The sequence below is a fragment of the Plectropomus leopardus genome, chromosome 12, assembly GCF_026936395.1.
Source record: "Plectropomus leopardus strain MGB_pleo_1.0 chromosome 12, ASM2693639v1, whole genome shotgun sequence".
NCBI lineage: Eukaryota > Metazoa > Chordata > Actinopteri > Perciformes > Serranidae > Plectropomus > Plectropomus leopardus.
The window spans coordinates 32,829,229-32,850,154 of NC_142187.1; the positions used below are offsets into that span (position 1 = coordinate 32,829,229).

The 20,926-nt window shown below is 36.6% G+C and overlaps 3 protein-coding genes across 7 annotated transcripts in view; 1 reads left to right on the top strand and 2 right to left on the bottom strand.

The window, feature by feature from the left end:
• Positions 1 to 8,058, bottom strand: part of LOC121951188 (abl interactor 1-like) — a 42,797-nt gene extending 34,739 nt beyond the window's left edge. For 2 of the 3 annotated variants that reach the window (XM_088085855.1, XM_088085853.1), the window contains exon 1: positions 7,760 to 8,058. In XM_088085855.1, the coding sequence (XP_087941981.1) occupies positions 7,760 to 7,876 (117 nt within the window). In that variant the 5' untranslated portion in view covers positions 7,877 to 8,058. The remainder of the gene's footprint in view (positions 1 to 7,759) is intronic. The other variant, XM_088085854.1, reaches the window with a different exon arrangement.
• Positions 8,059 to 9,231: 1,173 nt separating this feature from the next.
• Positions 9,232 to 20,911, top strand: LOC121951901 (acyl-CoA-binding domain-containing protein 5-B-like). 3 transcript variants are annotated; one of them, XM_088085857.1, is made up of 14 exons: positions 9,232 to 9,359; positions 9,625 to 9,746; positions 10,029 to 10,152; positions 11,269 to 11,341; positions 12,290 to 12,440; positions 12,603 to 12,641; positions 13,022 to 13,246; positions 13,837 to 14,049; positions 14,623 to 14,717; positions 16,241 to 16,427; positions 16,565 to 16,773; positions 16,872 to 16,922; positions 18,231 to 18,346; positions 18,448 to 20,910. In XM_088085857.1, exons 2-14 carry the CDS (start codon positions 9,641 to 9,643, stop codon positions 18,458 to 18,460), a joined length of 1,602 nt encoding a protein of 533 aa, XP_087941983.1. In that variant the 5' UTR covers positions 9,232 to 9,359; positions 9,625 to 9,640; the 3' UTR covers positions 18,461 to 20,910. The 3 variants fall into 3 exon arrangements, with proteins under 3 accessions (XP_087941983.1, XP_087941985.1, XP_087941984.1); XM_088085858.1 differs by lacking the exon at positions 9,232 to 9,359 and having other exon boundaries at positions 9,608 to 9,746; positions 18,448 to 20,911; XM_088085859.1 differs by lacking the exons at positions 12,603 to 12,641; positions 13,022 to 13,246 and having other exon boundaries at positions 18,448 to 20,911.
• The window catches only part of LOC121951900 (amyloid beta A4 precursor protein-binding family B member 1-interacting protein-like), a 52,652-nt gene continuing 41,745 nt past the window's right edge, over positions 10,020 to 20,926 (bottom strand). The window contains exon 13 of the mRNA XM_088085860.1: positions 10,020 to 14,042. Coding sequence (XP_087941986.1) covers positions 14,032 to 14,042 — 11 coding nt within the window. The 3' untranslated portion in view covers positions 10,020 to 14,031. The remainder of the gene's footprint in view (positions 14,043 to 20,926) is intronic.

The window sequence follows — 20,926 nt, forward strand, 5'->3', positions numbered from 1 at the left end:
TTTGAATGAAGTGGGTTTTTTCGTTTGTTTTTGTTTTTTTGTGAATGACAAAATTGCTGTTTTTTGGTGGGTTTGTCGAGAGCTATATGGGGGCTCTGATTCTTTAACAAAAAGGTCTATCATTGTAAGGATCCTTTCAATAATTTTGTCAAACACTTAAAATAACAATCTGAGCCTGTCAGTTGCAAAAGTAAGCACTTTCAATGACATAAATAAGATAAAAAATGAAAAATAAATTGATACACAGTTCCATAATTCCCCATCAATGCTGCACTGAAGCCTGCTCTGCCGCTGACATCTGCAGCCCTCTCTCTCAGTACTGAAACAATTTCAAAAATTGTCACGTAGACACAAAAACATGGAGAATAGGTCAAAAAAATTCAAGTCACCTTTTAACTTGGAAACAAAAACTGGAATTGATTAGTCCATTCAATAAAGCACCACTCAAACATATTGATTAAAACTGTGTGGTTGCGATATGCAAACCATGTTTTCAAACAAAACGAAGACAGCAGTGTTCATTTTAAGATGTAGCTTTTTTTTTAAACCTAAACCCATTTACACACAAATAAACAGCAAAGGCCCATCCAAAAACAGCCCTGTTCAATGTTACAACAGGGAGTTGCTATTTTAGTACACAAAGGCCTTAAGACAGGCACTTACAAAGCTGAGTGCTGCTTTCATGACACCAATCATTTTGTAGGTGACAGTTTTTGAAATGGCTCATTTCAAATATTTCATCTAAGAATAAAACTGAATATTTTTCTCCAGCATCACAGAGTGGATTTACATATCAGGGCATGCAAAGCCAGTGTGGTGTATTGAGAAATTCAGCTACTCTGGTTGATGGTGTGAATACATAAACTGCATTTATAAAAGTGTTATCCCCACAAAATTATGCAAATCTGTGTCACATCTAGACAGCCAGGTATCATTTTACGGTGTGTGACTAAAGAGATTTAAAAGCAATGGTTAGCCACTGGGAGCTAAATTTAGGATTGTATTCAGACACAGAAACATACTTCACGTCCAAAATCACTGCTCACAATCTCAGCATAAGCTCTAATGGCCTCCTTACTCTTAACTCCCTGTTGTGTTTGTTGAGTGTATTCACAAGCATGCAAGCTAATGTTTTTAATGTCCCTGAAGAAATCAATATTCAGGAGAAAGCACATACATGCATCTTCATATTCCAGGCAATATTTTTAGATATTGCTGCAGAAAGTGACACTATAGGCCTCTGCAAACTAGCAGAGAAGAGGATTAAAAGCATTGTGCATCCACTTTTTGTAAGAACTTATACATAATATAGGATGCTGTCAATTGAATGTCCTAATTTTCTCAAAATAATAAAGTAATAGATTAATAAATCGATGACCTAAATGGTAAAAAAAAAAATACCTTAGTCCATGCATGAAAGCAGAACTGCAACGGATGATTATTTACATTATCGGCTAATATTTTCACTATGAATGGGCTAATCCTTTAGTCTATTAAATGTCAAAAAATGTGAAAGAAGCTCATCACAATTTTCCAGAACCCAAAGTGGCATCTTCGATTTGCTTCTATTGTCCAGGCCACAGCCCCAAACCAAAAGTCTCTTCATTTACTGTCAAAAATGACAACAAGAATCAGTAAATCCTCACATTTACGAAGCTGAAACCTGCAACATTTCACATTTTTGCTTGAAACATGACTGAAAAGATTATTCAGTTATCAGAACAGCTGGGGATTCATTTTCTTTCAGTCAATTTATCCATCAAACGTTGCAGCTATACATGAAACTATTTGTCATTGTGTTTGTCTCATTTAGCTACACATAAAAGCAGCAACAATGAGGGTAATAAGTCTTATTTCTTATGATGCCAGCTCTCTCTAAAACCTGGATATGCTGGGCATTAGTAAGGCATGATATAATTACTGATTTTAAAATTAGAGATGTGTGGGGTTCGTAGAATCATCCATTAAACGTTTTCACCCTTAATCAGCACCAGAAATACTTGTCAATCAAACTTATTAAAATTATTATTTAATGCAATTGCATTCACCCAGTGTTAATGCTGTTTTAATGATTAGAAAAAACTGAAGATTGATGTTCCTGAAGAATCCGGTTTACAATAAAAATTTTTTTGTTAACTTCTGTTTGTGAATTGTTGTGTAAACATTTCATCAGTACTTCAATGTGATTTGGTTGTTGAAATGTGATTAACAACGCTATTTTTGCTAAAAACAGCTCTATTTTTCAGACAATGTTTACCTTTAAAGATTAGACTAGATTTACTAGATTAGATTTAGACTAGTAAATTGATGATAGGACCGTCCCTTTTACACAGAGGTTATGTGATTTGATGTGAATGGACATCGCTTTAAGAATCTATGATAAAGCCATGCAGCATTTTCTTGATGTCCACAACAAATACACACTTGTTTTATCAGCCTCACCTCCACCCTTGCTTCATGCAGTGTGGTATAAAATTTTCACAACATGTCAGTGATTTTTCTCTTGATTTGAACACGATATATGTGATACCAATCACACATCAAAATCAGACTTGAGCAATTCTGTTGCTGCAACACCTCACATCATGTGCAGTCTTCCATTTCCTTTAGCCGTGACTCAGTGTATGAATTTCAATGCATCAGAGTTGAAAGCAAATTACAAACTAATGATTTGTGCGCATCATCAATCAGCAAGAATATTTAAATAATTTGGAGCTGAGGTGCAGAAAGCTTGGTTCCTATTATTGCTAGCTATTTTTATGTATTCACAATTTTATGAAAGACACCGAATCTTTTTTTTTCTTAGTCACTGCATATGCAGTTTTAAGTTAGTACGGCTATTATTTTTGAGCTGTATCAAAGGTTTAGATATAGTAAGGATACCTGTCAATATTGTAAATACTGCCATCATTATTTTGTATGTTATTAATTTATTCTTTTATTTTTTTGTAGATTTCCTGTTTTCTTGTTTTTCATTCTTTTTTGCCTTGGATTTTAAACTATATGTTATATTTTATGATGTAATGTTTACATCATGATGAAGAGCTGTTGTGACCCTGGTACTGGCTAATGGGGATGAATACATTTTGGCCAAGTGATGACACAGAAGGGTCTAGCTGTCAACTTTTTGTTCCTTACAAGATGTAGTCAGCCAAAATGGTCATTTTATAATCCAGATTATTTCAATGTAAAAAAAAATAACCAAGTAAACACATATTAATTTATGTATCAGCCACCTCTAACCCATAGCTTCTATTAATAGGTATGTTCACCAACAGAGGCATGCATACATTTCCTCTAACTCAACTGAACAGTGTACAAAGGGGGGCGTACCTTTGAGAGCATAAACAATATGTGACAATATCACAACCTTTGAGCTTAATATTAAAATTCTCAGCCAGCTTTCTGCATAATGATATTGGGACGAGCAAACTCCAACAGAGACGACAACGCCTGCCTATGTCTACGCAATCATTCAAGCAGTGTTAACCTACATTGCATTTTTGACAACAAGCAGGGAGAAGCGATCTGATGTGTTATCACACCAAACTGTGGGCTTTCTCAGGACCACAGTCAAAAAATTACCAAGCTGGAGCACAGTGGGGTTTCTGGTGTGTGTGCTGCTCTGGCAACAGACGTTGCTTTTCACACCGGACCATTCAACCTGGTGATGGTCTGAGCTCACGCTCTCGCCCACATTAACTGAACACATTCTCACCGTGGCAAAGAGATTTATTGTGAGTAACTCTTCAGGCTAGAAATCCCCCAAAATGATTTAATATTTTATGCACGTTGGGCCATGGATCATTGGGATTTTGTCTGAGGGAGACCACAAACCTGAGGAAACTTTGCTGTTGTGCATGCACTGAATGCAAATGTTACAGTATTTTTACGAGATAACACTGTAGTAATAATGACCAGCTTCAAAACAGTTACTTCCAATCAATTGAATAAATTAACGAGAGAATCTGCTGCTTGCAATATAGCTGAGACTTGTATTTGATCACTGAGACAAAATTCTGATGACACTTTACACGTTCATTTTTAACCACATCAAGTTTTCTTTTGTATTTTACTAGGCAGGCACAGAATTTAAGTGATATTTTTTAAATGCTGATAAAACACAATTGCGAGATGACTGCTTTTCCACAGAGTGATGTTTTGCGACTTCTCTGACAATAACATTCCAGTTACCATGGTGATGGACGTTCAAAACATTAGCAGGTTTATTTCTATTGAAGCCACCGCACTAGCCGTCATTATTTCAAATCAAAGGCGACGTAGGCTTGTTCTGCGAGCGATAACAGAAAGGCAAGACCCTTATACGTGGGAGCGACCACTTATGAGGGATTTCTGGGGGGTGATAGTCCACGATTTCACAGAGGCACTGTCGATTCAAAACTTCCAGATGGTCCCCTCGACTTTTGAACAGTTACGTGATGCAATAACAGCTCTTGTAGCGCCTGCTGCATCATGAGGGAGCCAGTTCCTACTGACAAGCAAATAGCCATAGCATCATGTGACCTAGAAAAGCTGAAAAGGTGTCTCTGTTGCAGTTTGCAAAATATGGCTTTTTCACTGAAATTACCACCTTATGCAAGTGCAAAAACTTTTCTGCCATAAATGGGAGTTTTTTTTTGAAAAACTGACATTTTATATTTGCAATTTCAATTTGTGCAATTTGAGGGTTAATGGAAACCCACCTACTGTTATGTCAAGAGCTGATTATTTCAGACAAATAAAGATCAACACTGTAAGAGAGAAAAGGAGACGTTTTAAGATCTTAAATTGGGATTGAATTGGAAGGATATTTCTCGGGAGCTGATTTTATGAAAATAATTGTCAAAATCTCACATTGATGTTACAGTGCTCACATTGATGAGCTCAGTTGTGTCTAGGAGACAAAGGCCGAACAAAGAAGAGTTCTTATTTTGAATTTTCCTTTCCTTTGTGTTAACCCCAGTTTGGGAGCCACTGCTTCTGACTCATACTTTGCCTGACACTGATTTAACATTCAGTCTGAGTATGCAAAAGGCAGCTTGCACCACGCATTTGATTACAAGCAAATGATCCATGCACATGCTCTGGTGCCCTGTTTTCAGCACTGTAGAAAGCAGACACATGATATCTGCATCGAGAGTACTACACATCTCGAGTCTGCAATGTTTTGTGTTTTCCCTCTAAAAGTCTTTAAGGACTTGACCTATATAGTGATATCCACTAATAAGCAACCAAACAGTTGGAGTCTACATTAGTTGCTCATGGGAAAGGTGGGCTGCTAAAAGAGGGAGGCATGGCAAATAAATGTTTAAGCAATTAAGCAATTAAGGGGAAGGTATGTCAAAATCATCTTTAAAAAAAAGCAATCACAAAAATTACACAATTTATCATAGCTAGCAACTTTAAAAAGAGAAAATATCATTGGATTTTCACATTTCCAATGAGCCCTGAAACATCATGTGAGTCAAAGGCTTTTATAACCACATCTGAGCTTAAAATAGTGATATTTCATCAATATAACTTTATATTAGTCTGGTTCGATCAATTTTACTATTTCATTTTATTTTTTATTGATGTGAACTTAGGTGTGTTTTAACATGGTTGCTGTTTATACAGGGTTCCTACAGCTCAAGGCAAATTAAATTTAATAATTTTTAAGACTTTTGTAATGCCCCTCAGAATGAAATTTAAGACCAATTTTACAATAACCAAAACTGAAAAAAAATGACCCATGAACCAACCTTTCTTTCTTTCTTTACCTTTCTTGTCCAAATGTTTATTGTTACATAAAACATCACATTTTAAGTTCACTGAAAAAATTTGATATGGTTAGATTTGTGAAAAACCTAGCATGTATTGGTGACTTCTATCATTGATTTTGTGTGTCTCACTCTGAGATTAATCCACTGTTCATCGTAAAGAGTTTAAGAGGAGGATGATTTTCATTTATTTATTTAATTGAAAACAAGTTTCTGATTATTTTAAGATTTTACCATGCAATGTCAGAAAAGGCACGTTTGAAAAAGAGATTTAAGACTTTTGAAAGATTGATTCAAGACATTTTAATACCAATTAAGGCCTTATTTTTAGATTAACCCTTAAACACCTAGATCGGCATCAGTTTTCTTGTGCTGCATTCAGATGCTCTTTCTAGCATGTAAACTTCTTTAACTTGTTTTAATTTCTTTCAAAAACACATTAGAAAAAACAAAAACACCATGAGCAACTTGGCAAAAAAAAATAAAAATCCTGCAGACTGCAAAAAATAAAGTAAAATAAATAAAAGGTGAAAAGAAGATGATCTGAATATTGGGTGAGAAAGATTATTAGATATTATCAAAAACAAGGGGGGGAGAAAAAAGGTCCTGAAAATGATAATATATTTTTCTTAATTATTTTTTTTCAATTATGTTACAGAAAAAAAAGAAGAAAATATTAATATTTTTAACACTTGCTTGAAGTCTGTTAATTTATATTTTTCTTATTTTTAAGTATTTTTCTTCTAACTTTTTACTAATTCCTTACTAATTTGGGGTCATTTTTTAAAATTATGTTACAGAAAAATATATATATATATATTTACATTTTTAACACTTGCTTGAGGTCATTTAATTTCTTAATTTTTTCATATTTTTAAGTATTCTTCTTCTAACTTTTTACTAATTCCTTACTAATTTGGAGTAATTTTTTAAAATTATGTTACAGAAAAAAAAAAAAAAAAAAAAAAATATATATATATATATATATATATTTACATTTTAACACTTGCTTGAGGTCATTTAATTTCTTAATTTTTCATATTTTTAAGTATTCTTCTTCTAACTTTTACTAATTCCTTACTAATTTGGGGTCATTTTTAAAATTATGTTACAGAAAAAAATAAAATATATATATATATATATATATATACATTTTTAACACTAGCTTGAGGTCATTTAATTTCTTAATTTTTTCATATTTTTAAATATTCTTCTTATAACTTTTTACTAATTTCTTACTAATTTTTGGACATATTTTAAAATTATGTTACAGAAAAATAATAATAATAATAATATATATATATATATATATATATATATATATATATATATATATATATATATATATATATATACATTTTTAACACTAGTTTGAGGTCATTTAATTTCTTAATTTTTTCATATTTTTAAGTATTCTTCTTCTAACTTTTTACTAATTCCTTACTAATTTGGGGTCATTTCTTAAATTGCTCGACGCGAAATTATGCCAATGTGCTTAGGTTTCAAAGGGTTAATCAATTCAGTACCTCTTTAAGGATTTGTAGGGATCCATGGGAACCCTGGTGTAACGCCTGTTCAGAAATCATTAGTAATGCTAATGGTAAATGAATAATAAAAAATGGGAGCCGTGATTATACTCTGTCACCGGTACCTATCGCTGAATGCAGTCAGTGACAAAACCACTTGGTCACAACAACGACACACCCTCTGTAAGCCACCAGCAGCTCTCAACACACCGCCTTTTAAACGTGAACACGGCTCCGGCGAACCGGGGCCGGCTAGCCAAACCGAGAAAACAACGAAATACACCCACAGAGCCGCCGCTGAAATCTTAACACCGGGTAAAAAGGCCACTACGTGCAGCTAGCGGTTTGAGGATCCCTTTCGTTACGACCAGCATTTCCTGTCCCTGTGGTTTCACTCACTTCTACTCCAGCACCGCAGACACGACGGAGAGAGACGATAAATTCACAATTTAACGGCCGTTAGCCGTCTCTTACCTGGACATAATTGTTTTCACAGTACTCCGCGACCCGGGACAGGTTCTGGTAGCTTTCCACGAGAGCTCTTTTACCGGCAGGGATTTCCTCCTCTAACAGCATTTGTAGCTCTGCCATCTTACATCCCTTTGCATTTCTCTCCTCTCTCTGTCCTTTTCAGTGAGGCGAGGCGGTGATGCTGTGGTGTGTAGCTGAGAGAGGGGCTCCCCCGCCTGGCATTGTGGGGCCGCTGGCCTCCGATTCACAACAGCCTGTGACAAATGGCAGCTACGTTGTTAAACGGCGGCCGCTGATTGGCTGAGAGGCCCGGGGAGAAGAGCGGCGGACCAATGATATTTCACTTTGATGACGCGTAGGCATATCAGAAAAATGTAGGTTAGAATTAAACTAAACTAAACTAAACTAAGCTAAAATAAAATAAAATAAATATAAAATAACAGCTATATATATAACACAAATATAATTTTTATAATGGTGATACTACTACTACTACTAAATATATGTAGTGTGTGTGTGTGTGTGTGTGTGTGTGTGTGTGTGTTTTAGACATGTAAGCTCATCAGAAAAATGAATTAAATTAAAATAAAATAAACAGCTATACATATCACACAATATAATGGTGGTGATTCTATTTTATTTTATTAAACAGATAACAATAACTATAAATATAACACAAATATAATTATAATAATACTAATACTACTACTACAATATATATATATATATATATATATACACACACACACACACACACAATTTTATTTGCACTCAATTCAATTTATTCTATTTGGATGACATTTAAGCTCATCAGAAAAATGTAGGTTAGAATTAAATTAAAATAAAATAAAACAACAACTATAAATGTAACACAAATATAATTATTATAATGATGATAATAATACTAATACTACTAAATATATATATAAATATAACTGCATATTTACACAAATGCCCTCCCCCAACTTAAGGAGAAAAACAAACAAAAACAAAAAAGGAGAAAAGTTAAAGAAAATAAAGAACAAAATATAAATGACAAACAATGCGATCAGAAAAAGTGACCAGTCAGTAAACAGTACTCCAATAAAAACCAATAAATACATAGAGCGCAATGCAGAAAGAAGAACATACAAACACACACATCAAGAAATAATTAGATGTCATGAATTAAATGTAATGATGACTTCAGCACAATGCAGAAAATGTGATTCCCTGAAATTCACAATTGAGTTTTACAGACATATGATAGTTCTTGCATGGTTTCACAACATTTTCCTCATAAATAATTTAGGATAAAGCTCGAACACCTTATTTTTGCTCTGTAAGGCACAACCTCACAACACTACATTTCCCACACATCACCGCGGTTTAAATCCCTGCTCAGAGGGGTTTGTGGGACTTGAAGTAGTGCACGTTGCGTTTTAACCGGCTGTACGTCGTCATTTTGTTCCGTAAAAACTACATTAACCAGATATATTTGGTAATCAGACGTTGACTGTTTGGCTCATCCTTGACCGGAGTCGAAATTGGCTTTCTGCTGCATATTGCAGACAAACACCGGGCTAATGAAATAATTATTACACCGGCGAATATGAACTTTGAGGTGAGTTTATATTAAATCAGCCATACGGATTATCATTCATGTTAAATAATATAGTTTATTGGCGCTAAACCGACAAGGGTTTATTAAATAGACCAAATTTATGCTAAAATCTCCCAGATTAAAGAGAAAACAGTCTTCCTCCTTAGATAAGACAAGTGGCAACCAGCTGCAGTGATGCCAAAATTAGGCTGAAGTGTCCCTTTGCTGCACACTTCCTGATCTGCCTTGATTTTTTCCCATTAATTGCTTGATATTGTTGTTAAAGATGTGAGGACTCCTTCATGTCATCCTCGTTGGGGCTCAGCATGGCGCAGGAGGAGGACAAACGCAGCCTGGAGGCGAAATTTGTTGCTGCAGTTAAAGTGATCCGGAGTTTGCCTGAAGAAGGTGATGATAGCTGACTTTATTGTCCTGTAACCTGAATGAAAATTGACTATACTGGTGCTCAGCTATGTGTGAAGTGTGTGCTTGTTTGTGTGTAAATACTCCAGGTGATTGACCTACATACATGCAGAGTATTTGAGAGCTGTCATTGATAAAGCTGCTGCCAGGATAAGAGCTGATTACCTGAATCAGTCATTTCTTAAGTCTAGTAAAACTCAGCGTAACATTTTGCATATGTTTTCAAGCTGTCCTCCACACGTATGTTTTTCTTTTAATATTTCTCAGGTCCTTTCCAGCCGTCTGATGACATGATGCTGATGTTCTACAGTTACTTCAAGCAGGCCACCCTGGGGCCCTGCAACATCCCCAGACCAAGCGGCTTTTGGGACACTCGAGGAAAAGCCAAATGGTACATTATATATTTATTTATAGTTTATTTAAAGGGGCACAGCATATTATTGAACAACAGCATAAAATACATAAATAAATGTAAATATGCCAGTTAGCTGGACTGCTAATTTACATCCATAGTTGCTTGGCAGGTAACAGACAGTAGAAGTATCAAGAAAGGAAGAAAAATGGGGAAAAAAAGACGCAAAAAAATACAATAATTAATACAGAGGATAAACATGCAGTAACTGTAAACTGTATGGCATAAAGTGCATTGTGCAGAGTGCCGTATCTATGTGCAAAGTGCAAAATTCAACACGTGTTGGTTGCAGACATGTCTCATGGATCACTGGATAAAAGGACAAGGAGCTATTTTGCAGATACAGTGTATAAGAAGAATCCATTTGTTCATTTTTATTCATTTCAGTTAATTTTAAGTGCTGTAGCTTTTCCAGTCCATCCCACATGGGATTAAAAGACACTGTGATAGTCATCCTCTGGTATTGGATGTACAAAACAAGAAATGTGGATAAAGAAAAGAAACACAAAAAAATGAAAAATAAAACAAAAGACAACAAAATAAACTACCAAATTTGTATCATCTTGACCAAGATAAAGATTTAGTTTTGCACATAAATAAAAACATGTGCATATTTTGAAAAAGTAAACTGAAATCTCAGAGTTGTGAAAAAAATCAATATCTACTTTTAATCTCACAAACAAAGCTTCACACAGTTCACAATAAAAAAACTTATTTTCTATGTCGTTTAGACAGCACATTGGACGGATCAGCTTTGTTGTTCTAAATTTACATACTTTTGTTACTTCTAATGTACTTGTGATATGTCTGTAATATGCACATTACCTTGTTTTATTTATTGTTATATTCCACATCTAAATTCAGAGTTATGGAGTCAGAGCAAGTGCAGTTTCATGTTTTGCAGTAACTTTAAAAAATAAACATTTCAAATGACATGTTTTTATTTATCGCTGCACAATACTGCAGGCCGATCAATCAGATATACGTAATAGATTTCTGCACCATTTGAACCGGCTGTAGCTGCACATTTCCAGTTATTCAGTGTTCACTTTCCCATCTGGGTTCAAGTGTTGAAGTGAGACTTTGTGTTTTCAGGGACGCATGGAGCTCTTTAGGAAATATGACAAAGGAGGAAGCCATGAAGAATTATATTGAGAACATCCAGCTGGTAAGTCCTTTCAGTGGAAACTAAAGCTATAAAGAGGCAGTTTGCATAATAATAAAAAAAAGTCAATAAACTTGGAACTCACATCTCTCTGTGCATTAATGTTTTTATGTGGTAAGAAAAGTGTGTGTGTGTCTATAACACACACAGTACCAACATGCATATTTAAAATATATTGTGTGTTTATGGAGGCTAACCGTTTTTCTAATGCAAAAGTTGGTTAGTTTTTTAGTTTTTTTTTTCGGAGTCTTTACAGACACTGCCAATATTTTTATTACGATAATTTTGGGGCTTTTTTGGCCTTTATTAGATAGGACAGCTATTGCATGAAAAAGAGAGAATGAGAAGGGATGACATGCAACAAAGGGCCAAGAGGGGAATCAAACCCGCGGCTGCTGCAGCAAAACATAACCTTTGAACATGGGGTGCCCGCTCTATTTGGTGAGCTAGTGAGTGCCCCCAGCATGTGGCTTTCTTTGAACTGTAATAACTGTGTTTTAGGCAGTTAATGTTTGAGAGGCTATGACGTCACCAACCAGTTAGAGCGTTTACTGGTCCGGTGCGGCGCAGTGCATTCTGGTGGTTGTCTGGTTGTTTTCTCTGGTTATGTAGCACCATTTTCAAAATTATTTGTGTCTTTTTTGCTGCATAGACCGCCTTAAATAACAACAGAAACTGCCTTTGTAAATTTTGTATTTTTTTCACCTGAGTGGCGTTCAGGCACAACAGCAGCTGTTTTTAATCAGCTTTAATTAACTTTTCCATCGGACTGAATCAGTCCGCCTTTTCTATGTGTAATTATATCTAATTAACTTGTTTTCTTTTGACTTGTTGACAGTTTTGCCACACCTGTTTTTGCAAAAGCAAGCATCTTGTTGTGACAATTTGAAATTATGTTGAAATGGATTGGGAGAATATGCATAAACGGGTATTATTTGTGCGTTATGTCAGATTTTGGAGACCATTCCGATCTCAGATGAAGTGTCAGACCTGATTCAGAAGCTGGATAACTTCTACGCAGAGGTAGACGGAAGAGGAGAGGAAGATGAAGAAAATGTGGTGGACAGGAGAGCCTTCACCAGGCCTTTTGCAAATCATTCAGGTAAAAAACACGATCAGAGATGGCAGAATAAAAACAGAATACAGTCCAGGGAGAAAACTGCTGCTCAGGTGGGATTTAGTGCTGATGTTAATTCTCTTTGTTAGTCACACAGACGACATTTTTTCTGTACTGAGCCTGTCTTACTTGTGTTTTTATCATTAGATGAGCTGATCAGACAGTGTCACAAACCAACAATGGAAGGCAAGTCTTTGTTGTTTGCAGTAGCAGTGGAGTTTGATAGACTGTTCCCGCAGTGTATTTTAAGCGTATTTTAATAGAATTCAGTTGCTTTGTTTGACTGATAAAACACAGATGAGTGCATGTTGTCTTTGGCTTCAAATACAGGAACTGATGGATTCTTAGATAGATGAAAATCTCTTGTTTTCTTGTTTGCACTGTGGTTAGAGTGTCAGTTGTTTGCTCACGTCGTAATTTGCACTCTGTGGTGTAGATGTAGAAGCCGTGAGGTGCAAAATGTTCTGTCAGCCGACTGTGTGTGTGTCTTTTCTCTGTGTGGATGTACAACGTGCAGCACGAGCTGTGCCAAAGAGTTAATCACGAGTGTTTCCCTCATCGCTCAGGCTATGGGGATCTGTGGGATGATATACAAAACCTCCAGGAAAATGACAGCAGTGCTCATGGCGTAAGTGTCAGTAGCGAGGAGGCAGAGGGAAGCAAAGAAAATAGTGAAGTGGAGAGAAATGAGGAGAGTAGTGATTGGAGGAAAAGTGAGGAAGAGGAGAATGGGGATGAAGAAGACAATACTGACGACGAAGACAAGGAGGAAGAGGAGGAGGAGGAAAAAGGTACCATCTGTAGTTATTATTGTAGTTACTGTTGTAGCTGTTTTGTGCTGTGATATTTGCTGTGTTGTGAAACTTACACTCTGCTGTTTTTAACATCATTTAAAGGGTGAAGCTGTTGAATTTTTATAGTGAATTTTTCTTGAAAGAATACTTCATCCCCCAAATGATCATTTGTATGTCAATTACTCGCCTTGTGTTACGCTAAGAAATCTTTTCTGGTGAATGAATTCTCCGAAAATTCTTGATGAATTAAGTAATCGGGGTCCATATATAACAACAGCTTAACTAGGCCCACATCAAAACATCTTTTTACAATCCCACAATTCTTCAATAATTACATTTACACCATAAATCGACGCCCTTTGAATTAATTTTGCACGTAGTTTCTATTAAAAGTAATTGAATGTGATGTGTTTTGAATACACACATGAATGAGAGCAGTATTTCAGTGAGATAAAGAAAACTGTAATTTGCACTAACTACATCCACGGAGCGAGATATGGCTAGAAACATAAAAAAAAAAAAAGAACTGCACTTTTTAATTATTCTTTGTCATACTCTCACTCTTTCTCTCCTGTGTACTCTCTCAGACTGGAGGCCCAATCCGAGGCTGCTGATGGTGGACAAGAGGTGGAGGTCCGACACCAGGGGCTCCAGCAGCAGCGTGGAGCCCAGCATGTCCTCCCCGACCAACGGGACGCACAGCTCCCTCAACAGCGAGGTGGAGGAGGAGGAGCTGAGCTGCTCCATAGAGCCCAGTGTGCAGTACGACTCCTACATGCACTTTAACGGACACCTGAGTGGTAAGAGTACACATTATATAATACTGCATGTATATAAAAGCACAGTATTTGACAATGTGTATCTCAAACTAGTTTAATAATGATATTGCTCTTCTAGATTCATTTAGTGTAAAACTTTAACCCTTTGAAACCTTAGCTTCCTTCAGTAAATGGGAGGAAGACCCAAAAATTAGAAGGAAAAAAAAATCATCAAAAAGTACAAGAAAATACCTGAAAGTTTGTTTTTGTTTTTTTTTATCTGAAAGACATTTTACCCTAAAAAACAGAAAATCTCAAACTGTTACGTTTTTGCAATTTGTCATACCAAGATGGTCACTGACTTTTTTTTTTTTTTTTTTAACAAAAAAACGCACCAATTTGCTCAGATTTTAAAGGTTTAACTATGTAAGAAAGGCATCTGAAAGCAGCACAAGAAAAGCGATGTTGCTCCAGGTTTCAAGGTGTTCAAATATTAAGATATGGTGAAACATTTTATCACTGTGGGAAAAATATCACATAAATACAACAAATAAATGTTTATTATGTGTAAGTACTTTAAAAAACGACATCATTTAGCATATTGTCCGTGTTCAGGTCACAGCGATGCCGTTCATGAGAAAAATCACAGATCCACAGACTCGGATAACGAGGAATTTTGTGACTCGATGGAGCATCTGGCCATGGAAGAGGTACGCTGTCCCTCCTCGCCAACGTGTGCACCACATTAAAGAAATAACTTGACACAAATATCCACTTTATTTTTAAGCCCTAAATGAGATGATGCCACTCTCATTCCTCCATCCTAAATACGTAGCCATAACCAGAAGAAGTGGACGCAGAGGGAAAGAGCTGCCTAATTATTATTCAACAAAACTATTATAGTAAATCTTTTGGGAAGTGACGGATTCCTTTAATAGAGAGAGATGAGAAAGATATTCATTTTCTCATGTATTTCCTAAAAATGTCAAACTATTCCTTTAATGATGGCACCACAACAAAAGAAAGTCATAATGAATTAAAGTAAAATAGAAATTGAATGAGTTTTTAATCTAATGGAGGCTGTTCAAACAGTCTAACTTTTTTTTCAAGCAAAAACAGAGAAAAGTGCGCACACGTCAGCTCCCCTTGCAGCTTTTATTGAGCTAAATGTTCTTCAGACTTGATAAACAATAAATATAAAGCAACCATCTCATATAAGCCCAAGCCTCACCTGCATAAAACGCCGCAAATAGTATTTACATAGAAAATACCGTCATCTAATTAAAAAAGAACCCCCAAAAAAGGCTGTATATAATATCATAGAAATGTAGAAAAACATAAAAATACCTCTCAGCATAACTGACAACCATCAGGCGATCAACCATCATACTTTCAATAATGCTGGATGTAAATAGAGGCGGCTCCATATCTACGCTAACAGTGCAACTCAAATAAGATTTCTATAGTCTAACAGCACCATACCCACAGATGAAAGTGTCAAAAAAAGATAATGAAAATAATAATAAAATACAAAAATATAATTAAAAATAAAAATACTGAGAAGTGAAGTATTACTTCAATAGAGAGAGATAAGAACGGTATCAATTTTCTCATGTGTTCCCTAAAATGTAAAACTATTCCTTTAATCATGGCAACACAACAGAAAGAAAGGCATAACGAATTAAGGTAAAACACAAATTTAATGAGTTTTTAAACTAATGATGGAAGAATAAAGAATATAGTTATACAGTTGCTGTCATGTGGAATCCTATAAAGGAAAACAGAGAAGGGTGCAGAGACCCTCTAGACTCGCCTTATAAAGGCTTTATCTGCTGCTCTTATTGTTTTATTATGTTTTCATTTTCCTTATTGTTACTGAAACAGATACCAATAATGGTATTTTTGTTATTGCTGGACTAAAAATGTTGAAGGCTTGAACACTGCTTTGTTGCTGAAGCCAACGAGAATGTTTTATTTTTATTTTTTTGCAATATTGTAGAAAATTGTAACATAACTGTAACAGGAATACTGTCACTGTGCGCCAGTACTTTATACTACTTTACTGTTATTTAAACTAAAGATTTTGAATGCTTGAACGCTTGTTTTTGTCTCTTTTGCCTGGGTTGAATGTGACAAAACCCTTGGCCCCAGCCTGGCCCTCCCAGTGAAACTGGTCTAGAACCGCCACTGAACGGCTGTTTGAACTGTCTAACTTTTTTTTTCCCAAAACAAGGGGCTGTCTACGTCCAAAATACTGTCAGCTGGATCAGGAGCGGCCTCAGTGAGGCAAAGGGATCTTTGGTTCGAGAGCAGCACCACGCTGAATGGAGGAGAGGATCAAGCCCTCCTGGGAGATTCCTACCTTAAAGACGGGATTAGTACGAGCCAGCACAACAGCTCCTTGTCAAGAAGAGGGAGAGGTGAGACTGTCCACTTTGATTTAAACTGACACTGTGTCCCTAATTAACCTTCCTCCTTACATGTGCTCTTAAATCATCCTCCTAAGCATTCAGAGGCATCTAGCACACTTAAACAGTTTTCATTGTTTTGGTTTCAGGTTCGCAGTCGCCAAGGGCTACCTGCAGCTCTCCGCGGCGCGGCAGCGTCGATGCTGCCTGCTGTTGTGTGCCACAGAGCCGACACACCGGCGGCGTTGCCAGGGGAAACGTCAATGAGCAAATAGCAACAGCTCTGCTGAGGCTGCAGCACGACATGGCCACGGTGCTGCACAGGCTGCACGCTCTGGAGGCGCTGACGGTGTCGCAGGTGAGAGACCAGAGGTGTTAACCACAGTGTTTACCGAAATGTAACATTGTTGACGACAGTGTCCATGACAACATATTATATATAGATTTGTTTTTCAGTCAAGATCATCTTCACCAAGGCAGGAGGATTCCCTACCTGTAGCACAAAAGGTCTTTATTAGATATTTCTACAACATTCATGTTTTTCTGCTCCTTAAAGGTCCAGCGTGCAGGATTTAGGGGCGTCTATTTACAGAAATAGGCCTATATAATATTCGTAACTATGTTATATAAGTTTAAAATGACTAAAACTGCTCTCTTTTCCTTAGAATAAGCAGTTTATGTCTGCATACAAAGCGAGTCCTCTTCCACAGATCCTGTTATATTTCTACAGTAGCCCAGAACAAACAAACTTAATTTTATCTCTAGTTTGCGACATTCACATTTTCACATTTTTTAATCTGCCAATATAGTTTGCTAATTGTTTGGCGCACAGTAGAAGTTTCAGTCATGAAGTGATTACTCAGGGGTCCTACCAGGCTCAGGCTCAGGCTCAGGGTCTCAGGGGCCCTCGTGACTTTTACTCGAAAAATGCCCCCCAGATTAATACTTACTGACCAGGAAGAGATTCAAAATGGCCAAAAAGACACATAAAATATACCACAAAGTAAAACAGAAATCTAGAATATATAGAAGGCAATACAACAACAGAAAGCCAAACAGTCCTATTGGTAGAGTTTGGATAAAATTACAACAAGAGAACAAACAATGCACGATGCAGGACACAAAATGTCAATATAAAATAATACAAATAATAGACCAAAAACAATAGAAGCAAATAAAATCTGATAATAATAGGGATAAATAATAGGGATAAATCTGCAGATAAAAGTAAATAAAATAGGTACACAAAAGCAAGTCTAAAAAAATAGGTTTTAAAAAGTGATTTAAAAGACGTCACTTATTTTATGAGCTATATTTCCTCGTGCAAGTCGTTCGAAAGCACGGTCACCTCTAGTTTTAAGCCTCGACTTTGGATCGGCCAGAAGGGCCCAACCTGAAGATCCAAGGCTGCGATTCGCTCATATGGGGTCAATATTTCTGTTATGTAGACTGGATCCAGAAGGGTTTTAAAAGTGATCAGTAAAATCGTAAAATCAACTGTAAAATGAACAGGGAATGGAGGGAAGTGAGGATTGGGGTGATGTGATGTCTGTTAGGGGTGCAAGATGTACATAGTTTCCAGTGAAAGTTATTGAATGTGATGCGTTTTCCCACTAAATGCATCCATATAAATGAGAACATGTGAGATAAAGGGAAAAAAAGGAAAATATGTGCACTCTTGTCTGAGATATGCCAAACTCAACGCTAGCTACCACAAATTCCTATACACTGGACCTTTAAGTTGTAATTTTATGACCGAGTTGTGTCCAATCATGTAACAGACAGTCACTTTAATTAAAGTTTCTGTTTTTGCAGTTCCTGAGACCGTCCTGGTGGCCTTTTGACTTCTCTCCACTCACAGCAGTGCTGACTGCTCTCTGGCCTCTGATTTCTCATTGGCTCGTGCAGCTTTATTTACAGCGGAGGAGAAGGTGAGCCGAAAACCAAAAAATGTCGATTATCACTAATTACCTTTTGCTTTATAGCCACACTGCAGACTACCAAAACTCAGTTTGACCTTTTCTCCTGACAGGAAAATCCCCTGAGAACATGAATTTGGGATGATTTTTGCACTTTTGTTGCTCTGTGGCTTTTTCAAGCCACCAACACAGACGGAGTATAAAGAGGCGCCTATTGAAACGGAAAGGCTACCTTTGATAAAAGAACGACCGCACTGGAGTGTAAAGGGAAACTCTACATCATAATGTAGCATTTTGACTTCACAGATACTTTTTAGGTGTTAAAGAAAGGGGGGATTTGTGCATTATAGACGCCGGCACATTTTCTTTGTTACAGTGAGCGTAGCATTAGGAGGTGATCTTATTTATGACATGTTTCACAGATCACCGGGAACTCATTATACACAAAACTCACATAACTGAGTCATCTTTTAATAAAAATGAATTCACAATCATACAGTAGACTTTATGTGATGCCCGACTGTCACCGTCAGTTATTTTACTATTGCACATTTCTTTTTATCTTTTTGTCAAACATTATTTTTTTCCTGATAACTAAGGACTTTTATATTTATTGTTCAAAATATAGAAATATTTTAGGCGCATTTCTGAATAGACCAAATAGACATAGAGGTCAATATTGTTATTTATGTGTGAATGTGTATGTTTAATTTATTGCTTCACCGAAACTGTATCAAAGATTGCACTTTTGCAGAAGAGACACAAAGTATAAGGACAATCCATATATTCATTCTTGTTAGCTGTATAGTGGAAATTAAAGGTTTTCTGTTAAAGCCAGGGTGTGGTGCTTTCAAATTGTTTAACATAAGCATATAAAGCAAGTTTTGACATGCAATAAACACATTATTGAGTCAAACACATTTATTGTTGTGAATCTTTGATTTTGATGTTAACGGTTGAAAAAAAATGACTGAATTTTTAATGTATCTAAAGGGGACAGTGCAGTTTATTTCTAAAAGACTGTTGTGTAACTTTGTGTATTCATTTATGTTTTTAATACCTTCATGACATCCCCGGAGCTAAATATTTTTCATTGAGCCTCTCTGACTGATTGGAAAATTTCATGACCCTCCCCCCAACATAAATAAACATGAGAAAACAGGGGCAGATTTAGTTTTTTGGGGGCCTGGTGCCCCAGCCTAACCGCCCTGCTTTGATTTCACCCATTCTCTAAGTGGAAATGATGGTGGGCTGTTAGCAGCTGAGGAAGTTATACTGTATACTGTGTACTGTTACACTCAAACTATTACAGACTAGTGCAGGTGATGAAGAGTTTCCACCTTATGACCCTGATATCAGCAGAGCAGACAGATTTATCAGCCGACATTTTATTTTAGCCATAAAAGTCAAATGTCACCTGTCCCAGATAAGACTTGAACCAGCAACCTCAGGCACACCAACCACCTGATTTACCCACTGAGCCAAACCTCCGGACACTTTATATGTTTTAGACGCTCTGTTGAACTTAAACTTGCAATCTCATGGTTTAAGTGTTTTAACAGACCGAGCCAATGCAGCTGACACTTCACCTGTGTTGTACTTTGAATAACGCTCTTTGCTTTGGGCAACTGGCTTTAAAATTCACCTGCCGTGGATAAGAATCAAAGTCTCAACCTCATGAATCCCAAACCTCAATTACAGCTGCAAGCAGTGATGAAAGGGCCCTCGCACCCCCATGTACGTTGGAGTAATGGCAAACGTTCATTTCTGTAAAGTCGGATAATGCACGCAGAGAGTTTGAACCCTGGAGTGAGATATTTAACATGGTGTAGTACTTCCAGCAGCCAGTAGATGGCTTTGGAGGGCACATACATTTTTTATGTCATGTTGGTGTACATAATTTAATTTAAATTAAAACATAATTGTGTGGCAAGGTTTACTTCCTGCTGCCACTAGGTGGCGCTATTACAACTAATGACTATTGTCTTACAGATGTGTCCAGGGTGGGATCCTTATCAAACCTATGAAGTTTCGGTCAGATTGGACAATGTACACCAAAGTTACAATATTTTCCAGTTTGCCAGTAGGTGGCGCAGTGAGTATCACAGTTAATTGACGTGTTGATGTGTTCAGGGCTGCAGCCTGATCACACCTGTGAAATTTGGGGCCAGTCGGACAATACAAAGTGAAGTTGCAACAATTTCCTGTTTGGCTGTAAATTCTGCGTAACCATGGCAACGGTGTCAAAGGAAAACTCACAACCATAAAAGTTTTGCACAGACCTTTGATAACTTTTCATCACTAACGGGCTAAGACTTGGACACGTGCTGTTTTTTTATTACCTGTTGAATTTTTTTGACTGTCTCCCTGTGTGTTAAGTGCATTTTTTAAGGTGTTTATATTGAGTTTTATGTGAAGTGTGTGTATTGTGTTCAGCCTGTCAAAGGAGAATTTCTGTCACCATTTGGGACAGTCAATAAAGTTTATCTATCTATCTATCTTAGCTATTCAGTGCTTGAAGGAGACATTCAGTGAAGAAAAAGGCTGTAGTTTTTGTAACATACTGTAATATACTGGCCTTGCTTTAATGTG